Here is a 17589-nt window from a genome sequence, read left to right as displayed (position 1 = left end):
TTTACTTAAAAAAACATCCCAGAATTGCACAAAAATGGCATTGCGCACACTCTTCACTATGTCCATGTACACTGCTTTTTTCTCATAAATTAGAAAAATTTCACGAAAATACATGACAATTTTCTCAATCTTTAAACCCGGTAAAAAGAACATATATGAAATTACCTGATTGCGAAAAAGTATTTACCCTTTCCAAATATGAATATTCCCATTTCGAATTCACTTTAGTTACGGCCATGGGATCCAAAAATTCACGAACACTGTTTCACACAACACAGAATAAAGCCAAATACAAAATTTCCAGATTTTTTCCCGATTAAAGAACCGTAATTCGTCCATTAATATCACATGACATATCCCATGATTTCTCATTTCCCTCACACAAAATAATGCGTAATCGGAACTGAGTACTGTTCACATTATTACCAAAGTCCCAGGTAGTAACCTTTATTGCCTCCAAAATGTCGCCAAACTACCAGTTACCATATTGTAAAGATCAACCGAAATGGATTGCCAAGTGGTAAGCAAGTCAGAATAGGTCAAGAACCACTATCTTATGCCTTAAGATTAATTATTTTTCCATATTGCAATATGCTTAAAAAAATGTCATCTATTCTTGGATAATTTTACATAAATTATCACTAATAAAAATTTGCTCAGAAATGTACTTTAAAAAATACAGTGAAATTAAATGCTAACAAGACATATTTATTATCCTCAATTCATATAAACAGACTGTTCAAGTGTTAAATTAAAACACCACACATAAAGCTGGCTTATAATCAATTGTTGATGCATAATTAAAGAAATACCATTTTCTGATCAATTGTTAACCTCTTAATAATATTACCCAAAATAAATAAATTATTAGAACTGATGAGATGTTGACCAATTAATATTTCTTAAATTTTCTCAGTATGAATAATTGTAAGAGGCACAAAAAACGGAAACACATAAAATCCAGTTATTTGTTTATTAACTATTACTAAGGTTAAATCATTTATTTACTGCAAAATAGACATCCATTTTTAATTACTACACTTAGGACAAATAACTGCTTCCCAGTTTTGGCTTGAATACAAGTATCTGCTCATATAATAATTACGAATAACTGAAGGTTGTGTTATAATACTCCAATACAAGCAGCACAAAACTACAATTTCTTTCTCTTTTCTTTTTTAAACTCAAGTACAGGGGAACACTATTCAGGGGAAAAGAAACAACTTAATCATAGTAAGTAAGGCGTATTACTACTTTCATGTGAAATCCTTCCTCGATAATTTTGAAATCAGTTAATGCACTGCATGCTCTGAAAAGAAAATTCTTTTAACTATCGTGTCTACCCCATGAACGAGCAATATCTGCTCTCTCTAAATGATATGCTATTGTTCTTTCCTTCAATGGTTTTAAAACAGAGGATTCTTTAACAAAAACTTTCTCTTGAGTAAGTGGAGTGTGCTTTTCAATGTATAACTTTTCATCTTCTTCTTTGATATACGGATTACTAAGGTACATCATAACTTCTTCTTCATACATCATTCTTTTCCACATGTCTAGTCTATCCTTCTTTGTGACTGGGGGTACAAAACGATGTTTACCAATCCATATGTTACCAGGTATTCCCTTCATAAACTTATCGAGCAATACGGTAGTTAATCGCATTTCTAATTTAAAAAATTTTTTAACACAGAGCTTGATAAAACACTCTGACGATTACTTGTCTTGGAGATCCAATAACTTTCTGACAAGCGTCTACGGAGAGAAGGCAACTTTTGGGATCATGAATCTGATCCTCCCGTCTTACGCGCATCTCAGTTTGCGCATCATGTGACGTTAACAGATACGTCAAAAATGTGTCTGTTTACATTTTGCATTTGACTTCGTGCGTTTTATGCTGCGTTAGTATGTGAATTTTGCTTTCACATATTTATAATGAACTGAAGAATCTCTCAATAAAAGACCCTTCTTACGGCCAAATACTTAGGAATATTGTGAGGATTCTGCTTCAGAATATTATAATATATAGCACCAATTTAAATGGCTGGATGGATGTGTTCATGCTGGATGGATGTATGGCTGGATGGGTGGTGATATCAATGATCATTCAAGACAATAGATCTGAAATTCACATTTCCGCTTTGATTACGATTGGTAACATCTTTCAGAAAACTGTAATTTCAAAATCTTACAACTGTTCTATTTGCAAAAAGTGTTTTTCAAATGCCAGCAATTTATAGCATCATTTGAAGAACATACATTCCAATAAAAAGCATATTTCTACTGCTGAAATATTTAATTCCAATTCAGATCATGCATTTTATAAAGTCGTCAATGATAATTCGATTTCATATACTTTTGCTTCAAAATCCAGTATAACTTCAAAAAAGTTTTAGCTGCCCTGATTCCAAAAAAATGTTTCTCAAGTAACAGCAATCTAAAATGTCACTGCATGAAATTGCATATATCACAACAAACAACATTACTCAAAGCAAGTAAAAATAAAGTTTTCCAATTTAAATGCAGTTTATATAGTCGTCAGTTCAACAATAATAAAAATTTATTATTTTCACAATCAGATAGTGCATTTACTGCCCTTGAGTGTTCATCATTAAAAAATTATATAAATGCACATTATGTAATGAAGGTTTTCCAAAGGAAAACTTTTCATTACATTTGCAAATGGAACATGAAATAGTCATTGAAAAAGAAAGAGATTTCTCTGTGTTTAATGATTTCATGTTGTGAAAGGAGAATTTTGAAATGGAAACATAATCTAAATTTTTTTAACTTACAAAGAAACATGACCCATTACATGTAAAAGATATTTATTTTGTATGCCATCATTCAGGACATTATTTTATATCTAAAGTGCAAGGCATGGGACATTTAAAAATACAAGGGAGTAACAAAATTAAACTGGCTTACTGGGCTTATTGCCCAGTAAGCCAGTTTAATAATGGAAAATGTACTGCTTATATAGAAAAACCCATTGTAAGTCATAGAAAGGGTATAGGGCATCTGTCTCTTACAAAATTAGAATGGCAGTTATACCATTCTAATGTTAATTTATGTAACTTAAATTGCTGGAAAAGTATCTTTTGATGAAATTTTAGATAAAATTCAAGATTCTGTATATGATACTGCATCTTTTGACAAAGAATGATTTATGGAATATTGAAAATTCGGTACTCTTCCGTTATCAGAACCAGAATCAGAAATGTATGCATGTATGGCTGGATGGATGTGTTCATGTATGTATATATATGTGTACATATGAATGTATACATTTCTGAATCTGGTCCCAGTAACAGAAGTGTACCGAAAATTCTTATAATCCACAATCAAATGCTGTAAGGCATAAAAATGATTGTATAAATGTTAATGAAATGCCTGGGGTTAATGAAATTACTAGTGAGGATAACAACTCTTTTATTTTATAAGCCTTAAAATAGAATTTTAGAAAGTTATCCTGAATTTTAAAATGATGATTTCACATTAATGAAAATGAATGACTCCCAGAGGCACTTTCTTCAGAAGTTGGGATCAGACTATATATGTATAAATGGTACACATAGGTTGAACGGTTACAGAATTGAATTAATCACACTTCTTTTACTTAATGCTTTGCTTCACGGCTTTCCCTGTGCATTTATTATTACAAACAGAACTGAGCAGGAAGTTTTGTCTGTTTTCTTTGCACATCCGAAAGATAAAGTATGTCAGTTAACACCCGAAGTATTTATGAATATGAATACAAGCTAGTTTTGGCTCACCAGCGGCCGAACGGTAAAGTCACTGAACGCTGGTAGTTTGGTCCGAGGTTCAAGTCCCTCAAACGGGCTGTCTGCATGGGCATTTCCATGTTTTTCCCCATGTGTAATGTGTATATGAGCCAGTTTCCCTTAGAATGTCCTCCACAAAGGCATCTCTCCCCTTAGGCAGATGGCCATCAAGTGCTTTGCCATAATAAAATAAACCAAACCAACAAACTAGTTTTGATTAAAAAGTCTTCCATGAAGGTATTTCTTCCCCCACATGATCTTTGCCATATTCCAGTTCCAACAATCAAATCAACACATTGTTATTTAACTACTTAATTTGAAGATTTTTGGGCCCACCAGCGGCCGAGCGAGCGATAAAGTCGCTGAACACTAGTAGTTCGGTCTGAAGTTCGAATCCCGTGAACGGGCTGGCTGCATGGGCGTTTTCGTGGTTTTCCCCATGTGTAACGTGTATAGGAGCCAGTTTTCCATAGAAAGTCCTCCACGAAGGCATCCCTCCTCTTAGGCAGATAGCCCTCGAGGCTTTGCCATAATCACACGCACACATTTTGAAGATTTTATAACAGATTATGAAATATGCAATATTATATTGATGCAAAAATATATTTTTTACTCAATTCTGGAGGAGGGGGCAAGTGTTCATTTTCCCGTTTCCTGCAGATTCCTACAGTCTAGCATTTTCAAACCTAAAACATGATAACCCTAAGTAACATATCACCATCATTGGTACGCATTAGAGCAAACAGATCACTAGAATTTGCATATATTCTATGTCTATTTGCTTCAATATTAAATCAAAGTTTGTAATAGTTAATGTGAAAGGCTTGAAATAAAGCAGTATGCATGATTGTTTAGAGCTCATATTAGCAATATCATTATTGTTTAGAGCCTGTTCTCTGGAAGTAATTTACAGACTTGCTGGGAATTTTATTAAAAATGATATACTTTTCTGTAGTTGCTGCATAAAAAGTAAAAGCCGTGTGTTGGCCATCCCTGGTGTAGGACGGTAAGGATAAAAATTGCCTTTCTCTCAACATGTTGCAATGCAGTGAATATAACTGAGCTTTAACTTCAAATATCTTGAGTTATACTTTGTGCAGCAAATGAATGACATATGTGTTATCCTTGTTTCATTCTTACTTTTAAGCAATTCTACTGCAGAACGTAGCTTGAGAGTTATACACCAGAAATATGAAATACTTGTCAGCTGGACTAACACGACAGATTTACATCAGTGGACAGGGCCGTCCCTAGGCCATTGGCTGCCTGTGTATTTTCCTAAAAATACAGTGCCCAAATTTAAAAAAAAAATTCTTAATGATTAGTTGAATTTTTATTTCATACTCACTAAGTACTTATATGTGACAAATTGTATAAAAAGTATTTACATGTGACAAGTACAATGAATTAAAAATATTTAGTTGTGGTATCGCGAGTGTTCAGCTGTTGCATAATTTTACAGCTGCACCGCGCTAGGAACGGCCCCGACAGTGGAAGATAACCATATTCAAATCATGACAAAATTACTTTGGCAACAACACAATCAACTGGCTATTAAATTGCTGGTGAAGGTTACTTATCAAGTTCCTATAATTAATAAATATCCTTATTCAGGACTTAATTTCTAAACTTAGAAGTGCCAGAACCCTATGCTAAACTGTCAGCAAAGGAAAAGAAAAGTAAATAAATAAATAAAATGACTGTTACAATCATTAATAATTTAAAAATTAAATAGTTAATTAATACCAAATTAATTCATTATTATTTAATTAATATTAATAAGTATCAATTATTTTTAATTAATGATTGTTATTTAATTAATAAATTATTAAAGTAATTAAAATTAAGTAAAATGTAAAGAGATAAATTAAAATTTAATAAGCGATTTGTAATACAGTTTTACTGCAAAAAATTAAATGTTTGAGATCAAATTTTTGTTCAGTTGCATAAAAGAAGTGCCGGGGCCTTATTTATGATTTATTCCAAAAACTAAGAAGTACCGGAGCCAGGCTCCGGTGCAATTTAAGCTCTGTCTCTATTAACTTTTTAATAAACTTACACATTTAGTCATTATGAATATCTTAAACTTCCATTAAGTTATAAGGTTATTCTTGGTCTAATAATGGAATTTTAGTCTTATAACCCTAATATAATTATCACTTGAGATATTATGACAAAGCTTTATGAAAGATTTTAAAACAACCTTTTTATTTAAACTGAACTTTTAACAAAACAGAGCATGGCCTGAACTTAGAGCATAACCACAGCTAGTGGCGATGCAAATAAATGCGAACAATCAAATAAATGAAAAATGTTGATCAGTAGTCTAAGACTACATAGTTAATTATTAAGCTAGCCACTAATTTACTGGCACATCAGATTAAGGTATCGGTGGCATGAGAACACAAAGCTGATACTTTTAATTATACTAGAGCTGGAAGAATCTGACCATCCAACACAGATGCCAGAAACACTCTCTAAAGATCCAAAATCCTCAATTTAAATAATGGAGGTAGAAATAAGAGGAGAGGTCTTAACTGGTTTTCCTCGTGTACTGCCCTGAAGCAGTAGTGCACCTCTCGTGGAAACCAAACTATTCAGTGACTATCCATTAAGATCAATAGGTTTTAACATAATCGGCGGTAAACATTTTGTAATTACATCGTAAATATACATATAAATATATATATTTTCTTTTTCCGTAATACTTCAAAGTCATAAGTATGTAAAAAGAAAATATTTTAAAACAATGTATTATTCTGAGCGGAATTAAATGCTATACTTTCCCAGAAAAGTTTAATTTGAATGAAATATTTTCACATGTTCTTGTTAATTACATTACAAAGAAATTTTAAGTTAATTTGATTTTATTTGGTTAATGATTACAAAAATTAAGATCAAAGTTTATTATAATACTAAAATCAAAATTATGCATTATTTCTTTCCTATTTACAGAGCTTCTTCCTGAAATACCTTCTCAAATGCAGAATGATTTTTTAGCTTCTGAGGCATCCTTTAAAAATCAGAGCTACTTTATAATTAATGCTCAGTTCAGTTAATTTCAAATTAGAGCAGCTGTTATTTCCATAGTAAAATACGTTAAATATTGCTACTGATTTCCATGTACTTAACTTTCTATGAGTATTTTTGAAATGGATTAAAAAAGTTTATTTTTAATATTGTTTAAAAGTTGTAACTGATTTATTACAAAATGTAAGGAAAGAATTCTTTTGATACTTACAGTCAAAAGTCTTTAATCTGGACGTCCATAATCCGGACCTCAAAGCTACAAACTTTCTGCGCATGCGTCAACACAGAAATTATGGTTTCATATTTTTAATTGTATAATTTCTGCATGCCATCTTACCAGATTTAAATTTATGATCTATAATCTGGAAAAACCCCTAATCCGGAATCACTGAAGTCCCGACGAGTCCGGATTAAAGACTTTTAACTGTATTATATTTTTTTATATCCTTAATTTCAACAATGCATATTCTAAAAATTATTTTTTACTAATTCCTTAAGTACACATCTGTCTACCTCACTTTTATGTACTTTGTGTGTTTCTGGACAAGTCCTGCTCATCTGGATATGTGCTCTGCACTTTAATGGTCAATAGCCAGGCATTTGATAGATAAAATTAAGTACACATCTTGTAGACTGTGCTTTACAGCACTTTTTAACAGATTGCTTTCCAGTATGAATAATTCTTGCTGAAATAGCAAATAAAAAATTCCTGCTAAAAATTTTCAATTTATGTTTACAATTAAATGTTAAGGTTATTATATATTTAAATAATATTTATAATCATTATAAATTTAGATATATTTAATAACTAGATTTCTTCACAATAACGTTAACAGGGGTTTATGAAAGAATAAATCCTTCATTTCCAAATACATTTATAATAATTTAATAAATATTTATGTATTTTATGCTTTTTACAAGGATAATGTATACTCATATATTTAATATTTTTCGAAATGTACAAATCTTAAATTTCTGTGTATTTACTATATTTTTCAAGTCAAGTAATTAACAGTAATGTAGCATATATCAGAATTTTTTACATATGAAATATGTATAAATTGAATGAAAATTAGATGTATTATTTTTTAATATGCACTCAAATGTCAGTTTTGCCTTGAAATTCCTCCATGAAGGCATATTTTCCTTTAGGCATATAGCTCTTGCATTCCTTACCTTATTTAAAAAGATTAACCTGACCTATGTGCCTAATTACAAAGTATTTAAACATCCATAATTTTATATTTACACTCAGCCATCAAGTTTCAAACTTTTGACTCAAAACATGTGTTTGGATACATTCATTATGAAATTCAAATTTTTTAGTAAACATATTTTCACGTAGCATTCAATACCTTCCTTGGCGATTATGCCCAGTTTAATAATTCTCTGATAATATAATAAATAACAACTTTCCATTTCACATTTAAACATTAATCTCATTGTCATCGGATCACAATCTTGATTTCCTTACTCTGCATAATATTGCTTCATTTTTTAAAACAGTTAAAACAACTAATTGATCTGAATTCACAAGTGCATACATTATACAAGTAATTAAAAATATATAAATTATACAAATTTTCACACTTAATACTATTTAGATGTAAGGAAACTGAGGTTTAAAGAGTGTTATATTTTTCCGAAATTTTGACATTTTAAATGTATCTTAAGGTATTTTTCATTTTTTACGCATAACATGAACATTTTGCTAAAATCTATATTTTTGTTATCCAGTAGCTTAGAATTTCCTAAAACAAATTTATAATCAAAATCACTGTTGCAAGTTATTGAAAAATAACCAACACATAATTTTTACATAAATGCCACCAAACTGTACAAAGTACTATCATCCATCCAACAATTGAATGTTTCTTTTATGTAGAAGTGTCCCCCGTTTTCGATTTGTGTTGAACTGTCATGTGTGGAAAAAACACTATCAAAGAGCTCTGGATGTAAAAACAAAAAATTCTGCCTCTGGAGACAGTAAGTGAAAATACATGCAAGATCGAAGTACTGTAGGCAGTTCAGGTAGAATGTTATAGCTAACATTCAACCTGAAATGGTCTTTACTAATATCTCAACTATGAACTAGCAATAAAAATGTTGCAAATTTACTAACTGTAGTCTACTACTATAATAGTTTATGTTACATAATCCTTAGCCATTGAAAGGCTCCTCAATGATAAAATCACAAATATCTGAATTATTAAGTAAACTGCAGCTATGGCTCTTACAGTTATTTTAAAATTAGATACTTCTATTTAAGCTTCATGTCTATTAATTTCATTTTAAAATCCAGGTTGATGTATGTTTTTTAAGACAAAACACAGAGCATCAATGATAATTCTGAGCACCTTGTTCTCCAGCTGTTACACAGACAGTCGATTCATTGGCAGCAACCATCCAGTAAGATGATGTACATAAAAACACGTTATTCATGGATTGATAAACCTCTTTATTTTAGTACTGAGTAGTGAATCATGTTTAGTTACAGAAAGAATTCTTATACTTTCTTTGTCAACCTTGTCCTTGACATATAATATACCTCTTTTAAAATGATAAATTATCACAAATAATACTTAGGTATTACTAGCTTGACATTGTAAATATATTGAGAATAACATGATGAATATGAATGTCTAAAGTATTTATTTTTTCCAAAAAGTAACAGTTTTTTCAAAGAAATTGACTTTAATTTTCTTGTTTTCACACTATTGTAATAACAATTTAATGCATTTGTCTCACATGCACGACTTAATGATATAATTAAAATCTCTTGTACAGATGATGAAATGTCAATAGTTTAATTCATAGTCGAAATGCCAGTTGTAACACCAACTTCTCACATAGCTGATGCAACAGAATGTGCTCATATGTGTCGTAAATAAGCTTTTTAATACACTTTAACGCATAAGCTTAGTATAAGCAATAAAGAAATTTCAGGAACAAATAATAGACACTCTCTATCATGGTCCTGTGATTACCTGCTAAGAAATAAACTAGCATAACGTATATTTTCTCATTATTTGCACATGTTTTAGCAATAATTTACAGAAGATAGGCATGCTTAATTAACAACAATCATAGATAATATTTCATTATTATTTAATGTATATAATTAATTTAATGTTTAATGTATAAAAAGAAATAAACTTTTTTAATGAAAAGTGCACTACTTAATAACTTTCATTAGCAAAAATTTTATTTTTTTATCTCCAAGCATAAATTAATTTTTTTAACAAACACCGATTTATTAATTGAACTGTATTTCACTGTAGATCAAATACAGATGTAATACAATTTCATCCATTCTCAACACATGACGCAAATTTCAAAACCACAGAGTACTTCACGTAAATAAACAAAATTTCACGAAGTGCACGGCAGCATATGCGCAAATTGAGATGCGCACAGGAGGATCAGATCACGATCCCAAAAGTTGCCTTCTCTCCGTAGACGCTAGTTAACTTTCTGCCTTAAGAGTGAATTTTGAGAAACAGGAATGTAGCCTTTTCACAATAGATAGCGCTGGCCGTTGCAATGGTTTTCTGACGTCAGAATAACTTTGGCAGGATTGTCGCGGAAGTGAAAATAGAATTTTTTGCCAAAGAGAGTTAACGCTAATGACCCGAGTAACCATAGCAAATCACAGACAGATACACAGATCGTATTTTATTCTCGAGTGTCAAGATGTAGAAACATCTTTTTACTCGACTTCTGAAGAATCGAACAATTATTGCAGGCATAGCGCGCGAAGCGCGCTGTTTCCAGCTCGTGAAGGGTTGCCGAGAGGCACATGACTTTAGTTTGTCTGACTTAGTAAATTGAAAGATTAAGGTGCGGTAGAGGGGAGGCAAGCAAGAGGACACAAGCCTAAGATTAGGCAAGACAAGAAAGCGAGCAACGAGATGAAGCAGTGCTGGACAGTTACATCATGTGTTTGTGCTGATGTACTGTGAAAGTACTGGTCTTGACAAGTTGAAGTTGTAGGAAAACCTACAAAATCTCAGAAAAACACATTTATTCATATAATACCTATAATAATAGTAAATAGTAGGGTGATAAAATGACATAAATATGATACAAGATACAAATACATTAACTACATAATAATACAAAAAAAAATAATAGCAGCTATTTACAGCAATACCCTACATTATGTAGGAAAGTTCATATCTCTTGCAAGATGAGCCGCAAGTGGACGTATCTCCTTATCGTCAGATAGTTTGATGTATTCAAACACTTTTAATTTCTTCATGTGGGGGGAAGAATTTGGAGTTTAATCGATGGATATGCTCCAAGACTGTGTCAATCTTTAGATCTTTATGTAATGTCTTAATTGACACTAGGTAGTGCGCAGCAATTTATTCTGTGTAACTTGTAATTTGGAAATGTCCTTGTCTTTAATTGTCGCCCACGCGGGGGACGCATACGTGAACATTGATCTTATGACAGAAATATATAAGTGCCTTTTCCTTCTAAAGTCTAGTCTTGTGTATTCCTTTAATATTGGGTTTAAGCTTTGGATGACTTCTAGAGCTTTCCCTCTCGCATGAATTAAGTGATCTTTCTAGGAGAATTTGTCATTTATGATAACTCCTAAATAATTAGCTTTGCGAACCCTGAGAACTTCTACATTGAATAGGGTAAGTTTCTCCGTGACTTGAGCAGCAGTGCGTTTCTTCCTAATTATGAGAACCTTTGACTTGTCGGCATTGATTGCAATACCCCACTTTGTACATCAAAACTCGATTTGAGGCATAATTTGCTGTAGTTTTCTGACGGCTAGATCTCGGCACATAGATTTGACGGCCAACGTCGTGTCATTAGCGTAGCAACCAATAAAATAATTGTAATTTAGTCCCATCTTAGGGAAATCCGTTACATAATAAAGATAGAGTACGGGCCCTAAAATTGACCCTTGCGGTAAGCCAGAATGAATTTTCTTAACATCCGAAACATCATTTCCAATGAACACATGAAAGCTTCTACCTTTAAGGAATGAATGGATAAGACAAATCATTTCTTTCGAAAAATTGAGTGATCGAAGCTTAAAGATAAAACCCTCATGCCAGACGCGGTCAAAAGCTTTGGCCACGTCCAGCATGAGTAGGGCCACATTCTGTTTATTATGTAAGGTACTGCCAAACATATTCAGCCATTCTGACAAGTTGTTTCGTGGCAGACAGTTTCTTCCGGAAACCGAATTGTTCCTCGGGTAACTTGTATAAATACCGTTGCATTCTGTGGTAAATTATCCTTTCCAAAATTTTCTCGATGACGGGAAGCGGACTAAGGGTCTGAATCCTTCAGGTCATGAAGTATCTTTTCCTGCTTTGGGTAGAACAATCATCTTGGCCCGTTTCCAAGCCCTCAGAAAGTATTTACTGTGTAGGCAAGTGCTTAAAATGCAGGTATATCTAACAATATAATTTATTGGGAGGTTCTTAATCGCTACGTTTGTTATTGCATCGTAACCAGGAGCTTTTCTGTTTTTGAGCTTTCGTATGATTTCCTGAATTTCCCTCGGGGAAGTGAATTCTACGTTATTTCCGAAATCCTCTGATGAGTTCAGCCAGTCATTTAAATAATATCTGACATCATACGCGAAGTCGATGTTGCATGCCTTTGGTCAAAGACCTGGGGCCATGATTTTTCCCCTCAATAATGAGCCGGAACAGATTTTTAAAAAATCATGCGATATATGCGTTTTTACTTTAAAATTTTCTGATCAGATAGATTGAAAGAGGATAAATTTGCACTAATATAACATGTTTGGAATATTTTCATAGAAAACTGTTTTATGTTTTGCAAACCACGAGAAAATATTACTGTAGATGAGCAGCTTTTACCGTCAAAGGCACGCTGTAAATTTTTGCAATATATGCCAAATAAACTGGATAAATATAGCATAGAATTTTGGTTGGTTGTAGATGTGAGCTCAAAGTACATAATCGACGCATTTCCATATTTCGGAACAGATGATTCCAAATCAAATGATGTAAGTGTTGGCGAAAATGCTGCTTTTCGGTTAGTAAAGCCTTGCCTCAAGACAGGACAAAACATAACATGTGGTAGTTATTTCACAGCTCTAAAACTAGTAGAAAGCCTAAAAGAAAACGGTTGGAGATGTATTGGAACAATCGATAGAGCGAAAAGAGAAGTTCCAAATTCTTTGAAGAAAATGAAAAAAAGAATTATATTCAACGACCTTTCACGACACACAATACCACCAATCTTGCTTCCTGCCAATGTAAAAAACACAAAAATGTACTTCTTAGCACATTGCTTCTTCATTATTAGTTACTCAAAATGAGAAAATCTCTTGAAATAATAAATTCTGCAAGTCCATAAAATTTGGAGTCGATGTTGTAGATCAGATGGCAAGGAAATATTCCTTGAAATCTATATCAAGGCATTGGCCAATGCATGTTCTTTTTTTTTTTTTTTTTCCCCAATATTTTAGATCTAACCGTGATCAGTAAATAGGTAGTTTTTAAAGAGACAACAGTTTCTAATCTGAGTAAAAGAGACTATATTCAAAAATTAGCGGAGAAGACAAGAGAGAAATATATTGCAAAAGAGGCAGAAGTTATCCATCCAAGGAATTATCCTAGAACTTTCGAGCAAACGAAAACGTTGCCAGATAAAGCAATACAAAGACAATAAAACTAATACTGTTTGTGACAAATGTTCAAAATTTGTGTGTGGGTTATGTACAGGAAAAAAAAAAAAAAAAAAAAAAAAAAAAAAAAAAAAAAAAAAGAATATTCTGTGTGAAATGTTTCCAGAGAAAGTAGTACAAGTGTCATGCATATTTAATTTTTATTGTGATTTAATGTCTTATTAATCTGTAGGAACATTATGAAATTTTAATTAATTAAAATGTATGTTATTTAAAAGAAATTTCTTGCATTTCATTTTGTACGGCATTTATATCTTAAAGTATCTATTCTGAAATTAAAAATTTAAATTTTCTTTGATGGTACTATTAACTAAATTTCATATTATGTAACATTCTAGAAGGTAAATTTTTTAAATAATTAATTAAAAATCATTGCATTAATCATGAAACCCTTTATTTTCTCTATGTATCTCCCATGCAAATTAAAAATAACACCACTGAAGTCCATAGGTCAGCTATGACCCACCTCGGTATTTCTAGGTATACAGGAAATGCGGTAATTTTAGCATTAAAAGCTGCTTTCGGGCTAGAAGGTTATTGAAGGGCAAAAAGGAAAATTAAATGCCTACCAGGCAAATAAATTTTTATCTCAGTGTATGCGACAAGAAGACATTGCTGCCAAGTATCATCATATCAATAAATTCGCTTCTTGGTTACATGACTATGTAAAATCTGTAAATATTAAATATATTTTAATATTAAGACTGACCAAAGATGTAAGAAAGCTGGTTTAGATTAAGATGTCTACGGCGTTTTAATGACCATCCGTCTTCATCAGATGTAATAATTCATTTAACAGGTTGCTGTTGGCAAAAAAAATTACGTAAATTGCCATCAAAAACAGAGGTTAACGACTGTGAAGTGTGTGTGTAATTATGGCAAAGCCTCGAGGGCTATCTGCCTAAGGGAAGGGATGCCTTCGTGGAGGACTTTCTAAGGGAAACTGGCTCGTATACACGTTACACATGGGGAAAACCACGAAAACGCTCATGCAACCAGCCCGTTCGCGGGATTCGGACCGAACTACCAGTGTTCAGCGACTTTACCGCTCGGCCGCTGGTGGGCCTAACGACTGTGAAGATGAAAAGGAGTTTGAAGTATATTTGGCGTTGAGAAACGTTTTCCCTCCGTCAATACGAATGCAGTTCTTTTCTCTTACCGTTTACGAACATTCATAAAGGTTCGACACTTGAATGCATTTCTTGTGTCGGCAAGTAAGCTGCCAGAGAACAAGTAAATGGCTGAAAATTAACAGCGGATTAGCGAATCAAGCTATAATAGAAAGCCAGGGCTTAATTTCTAAGATTAGAAGTGCCGGAGGCCTATAGAAGACCGTCAGCAGAGAGGAACAAGAGTAAATAAATAAATAAAATGACTATTAAACTACTTAATAAATTTAAAATTAAATAGTTAATTATTATCAAATTAATTAATAGATATTTAATTAATGCTTATAAATTATTTAATCAATAATCATTATATAATTAACTAATTATAATTTAATTGATAATATTAGATAATTAATGATTAAATATTGAAGTAATTAACTAATTAAAATTAAATAAAATGTAAAGAGATAAATTGAAATTTAATACGCGATTTTTAATATAATTTTATTGTTAAAATAAAATTTTCGAGATAAAATTTCTACTGAAATTATTATTCAATTACATAAAAGAAGTGCCGCATCCTTCTTATTCAGGGCTCCGGTGCGTTCCGGATAGAATTATGATTTATTACAAAAACTAAGAAGCACCGGAGCCGAGATCCGGCCCATTTTAAGTTCTGATCGTAGGAGAGGAGTTCTTTTATCATCACAAAAATTAAAAATACTTAAAGTATAACTGATGAAAATTCCAGGGCGAAACAGAATGAGGGTATGAGTAGGTGGAAATAAAAAATGAGGGGAATCTTCGTGAGAGAGAACGATTTCTTTGACCGCGGCTCTCCGTTGATATAATTATAGCCATCAAGCAGATGGGTGTCAGGGGTAAATGAATCGGACTCCTAAATGTAAAGCTGCTGATTACGCTTCCCCCCCATTAGTGGATACTGTGGGAAGACGATGTATAGGACTTGCTTGAGCAGTTTATCTCAGTATTTCGCTCTTATTGTACTCGCTGTCACTTAACGCACATTTAAGAACACAAATTTTCCTTCCTGCGAGGATAACTAACTGTAAGCATCGGTAACAACACATTAGATACAATTGGCATGGCGAGAAATTTAGGCGTTCCTAAACAAACTCCCCCAAATTTATTGCTTTTCTTAAAGGGAAAGGTTTCCGCATGTGAGTGAGGGGACTTTACTTGAACTTCTCATGTTCTCATAAGTTCGTATTTCTAGGGAAATAGAGTATTACAAGGTCTGCTTATTGTTAAACTAAAACGTTAGGAATTCTAAACTTTTTTCCCTTTAAATTGTAGTTCAGTTTTATAAAAAGAAGTACCGGAGTTCGTCTTATTTAGGGCTCCGGTGGGCTCCGGCGCAATTTAAACACTGATTAACTCCAAATAACGCCATGTCTTCAGATGTAGAATGTAATTCGTTATTTTCAAAGTCCAAGGAAAAATTGTATTTCCTTAGAAAGTCCAATCCGAGTATGCAAGAATCAGTGCTGCTACATATGCCGTGTGATGGTAAGCGGCACTTCCAAACGTGATGTTAACATTTACTTTTCCGTCGATGTCGATCTTCTCACCGGACACAGTCTGGAGGGTAACGCAGGTGGGCGTCCAGATAAGTTTGTTTCCCAGTTGTTGAGCCAAATCTTTTTGGATGATGGTAACGTTGGCTCCTGTATCTATCGTCATGTTGCAGGGAACTCCATTAATATGTCCTATTATGAAAAGTCCATTACTGCCGCCTCTCACTGCAGAAATCTGAAGCGCTTTAAGCTGGGGCTTTTCATTACCTGGCAACCTCCGCCCCGCGAGATGGCCATTAATTAGTTTCCCTGCTGTTTGTTAGGAGCGGTCTTAACATCCGTACCCTGGGGTATTCTGCAGTGTCGTCGTATGTGTCCTTCAGCACCGCAGTTCCAGCACTTAACGGTCGGTTTCTTATCACCAATATTCCGACTCAAGGCGTTCAGTTGTCTAGTTAAATCGTCTAGACGAGCGGTGACTTGATCCCCTGGCTCCTGAACTTAAACAGCTCTGACTGGGGGGCGGTCTCGACGAGTGGCTTGCTGGACTGCCTCGAATTTCATGGCGTACACTAAAGCGCTTTTCAAATCTTTAACATCCGCCATTCGCAGTGCTTTCTGTATTTCAGGGTCCCGGATGCCATCGATGAAATATTGCAGCGAGAGGATTTCTCTTGTTTCTGTCGGGCACTCCGAAAAGGCGTGATGTGACAGCCTTTCAACATCCGTGGCGAGCTCCTGAAGTGTTTCGGTGGGCTTCTGTTGACGGGATTTTAGTTGAAGCCTGCTGTAGTCTTTCAAACACTTTTACCCAAAGCGCAGCTCCAATGCGCCGGATAGAGCTTCAAAGTCTAGTCTCTGGTTTTCGGGAAGCGTCTGCAGAATATCCGCTGCGTCTGCTCTCAGAGAAGCGGCGAGATGACAGGCCTTAGCTTGGGAATCCCATCCATTCGCATCCGCAACTATAGAAAATTGGGTCTTATACACTTGCCAGGATGTCTTCCCATCATATGTGGATAGCTTCAGAGATGGACGAGCAGGCATCGGTAAGAATTTAAAATCATCACTGTTGCTGCCTGCCGTCGCTATGAATTTCTTTAAAGTATCCATTTCTTTGGCAACTGCAGAAACTCTCTCATCAATTTGTTGTTCAAATTGTTGTTTAACGGAACAAACTCTTTCTTCTATTTCTTCTTTGACTGAATCAACTCTGTAACCTATTTGTTGTTCCACGGCTGAAACTCTGTCTTCTATTTGCTCTTTCACAGAAGAAACGTTTTCTTCAATTTTTCCAACTTTAATTTCGACCGCGTCTATTCTGCCTTCCGTAGCCTCAAATTTATTTTCTATTACGCAGGTAATTTCTCTTTTCATTTCGTCCTTACCTGCTTTCATCTTGTCTTTAACAGATTTCATCTCTTCCTTAACGGATTCTTGGCCCA

General features: G+C 33.6%; 1 protein-coding gene across 1 annotated transcript; it reads right to left on the bottom strand.

The window, feature by feature from the left end:
- Positions 1–959: 959 nt before the first annotated feature.
- Positions 960–1804, bottom strand: LOC146997546 (large ribosomal subunit protein mL63). Its single transcript, XM_085814891.1, has one exon. The coding sequence runs from the start codon at positions 1660–1662 to the stop codon at positions 1327–1329; it is 336 nt and encodes a 111-aa protein (XP_085671017.1). The 5' UTR covers positions 1663–1804; the 3' UTR covers positions 960–1326.
- Positions 1805–17589: the final 15785 nt, after the last annotated feature.

Source organism: Stegodyphus dumicola, chromosome 4 (assembly GCF_044657685.1).
Source record: "Stegodyphus dumicola isolate Sdum_Otavi_A_Nest chromosome 4, ASM4465768v1".
In the NCBI taxonomy this organism is placed as follows: domain Eukaryota; kingdom Metazoa; phylum Arthropoda; class Arachnida; order Araneae; family Eresidae; genus Stegodyphus; species Stegodyphus dumicola.
Note: the sequence above shows the minus strand (reverse complement) of the source record. Positions and strands in the feature narration are given on the sequence as shown.

Bases quoted from the DNA above. Each gene is read 5' to 3' on its own strand.
- LOC146997546 (XM_085814891.1), bottom strand. From the start codon at position 1,662: ATGCGATTAACTACCGTATTGCTCGATAAGTTTATGAAGGGAATACCT.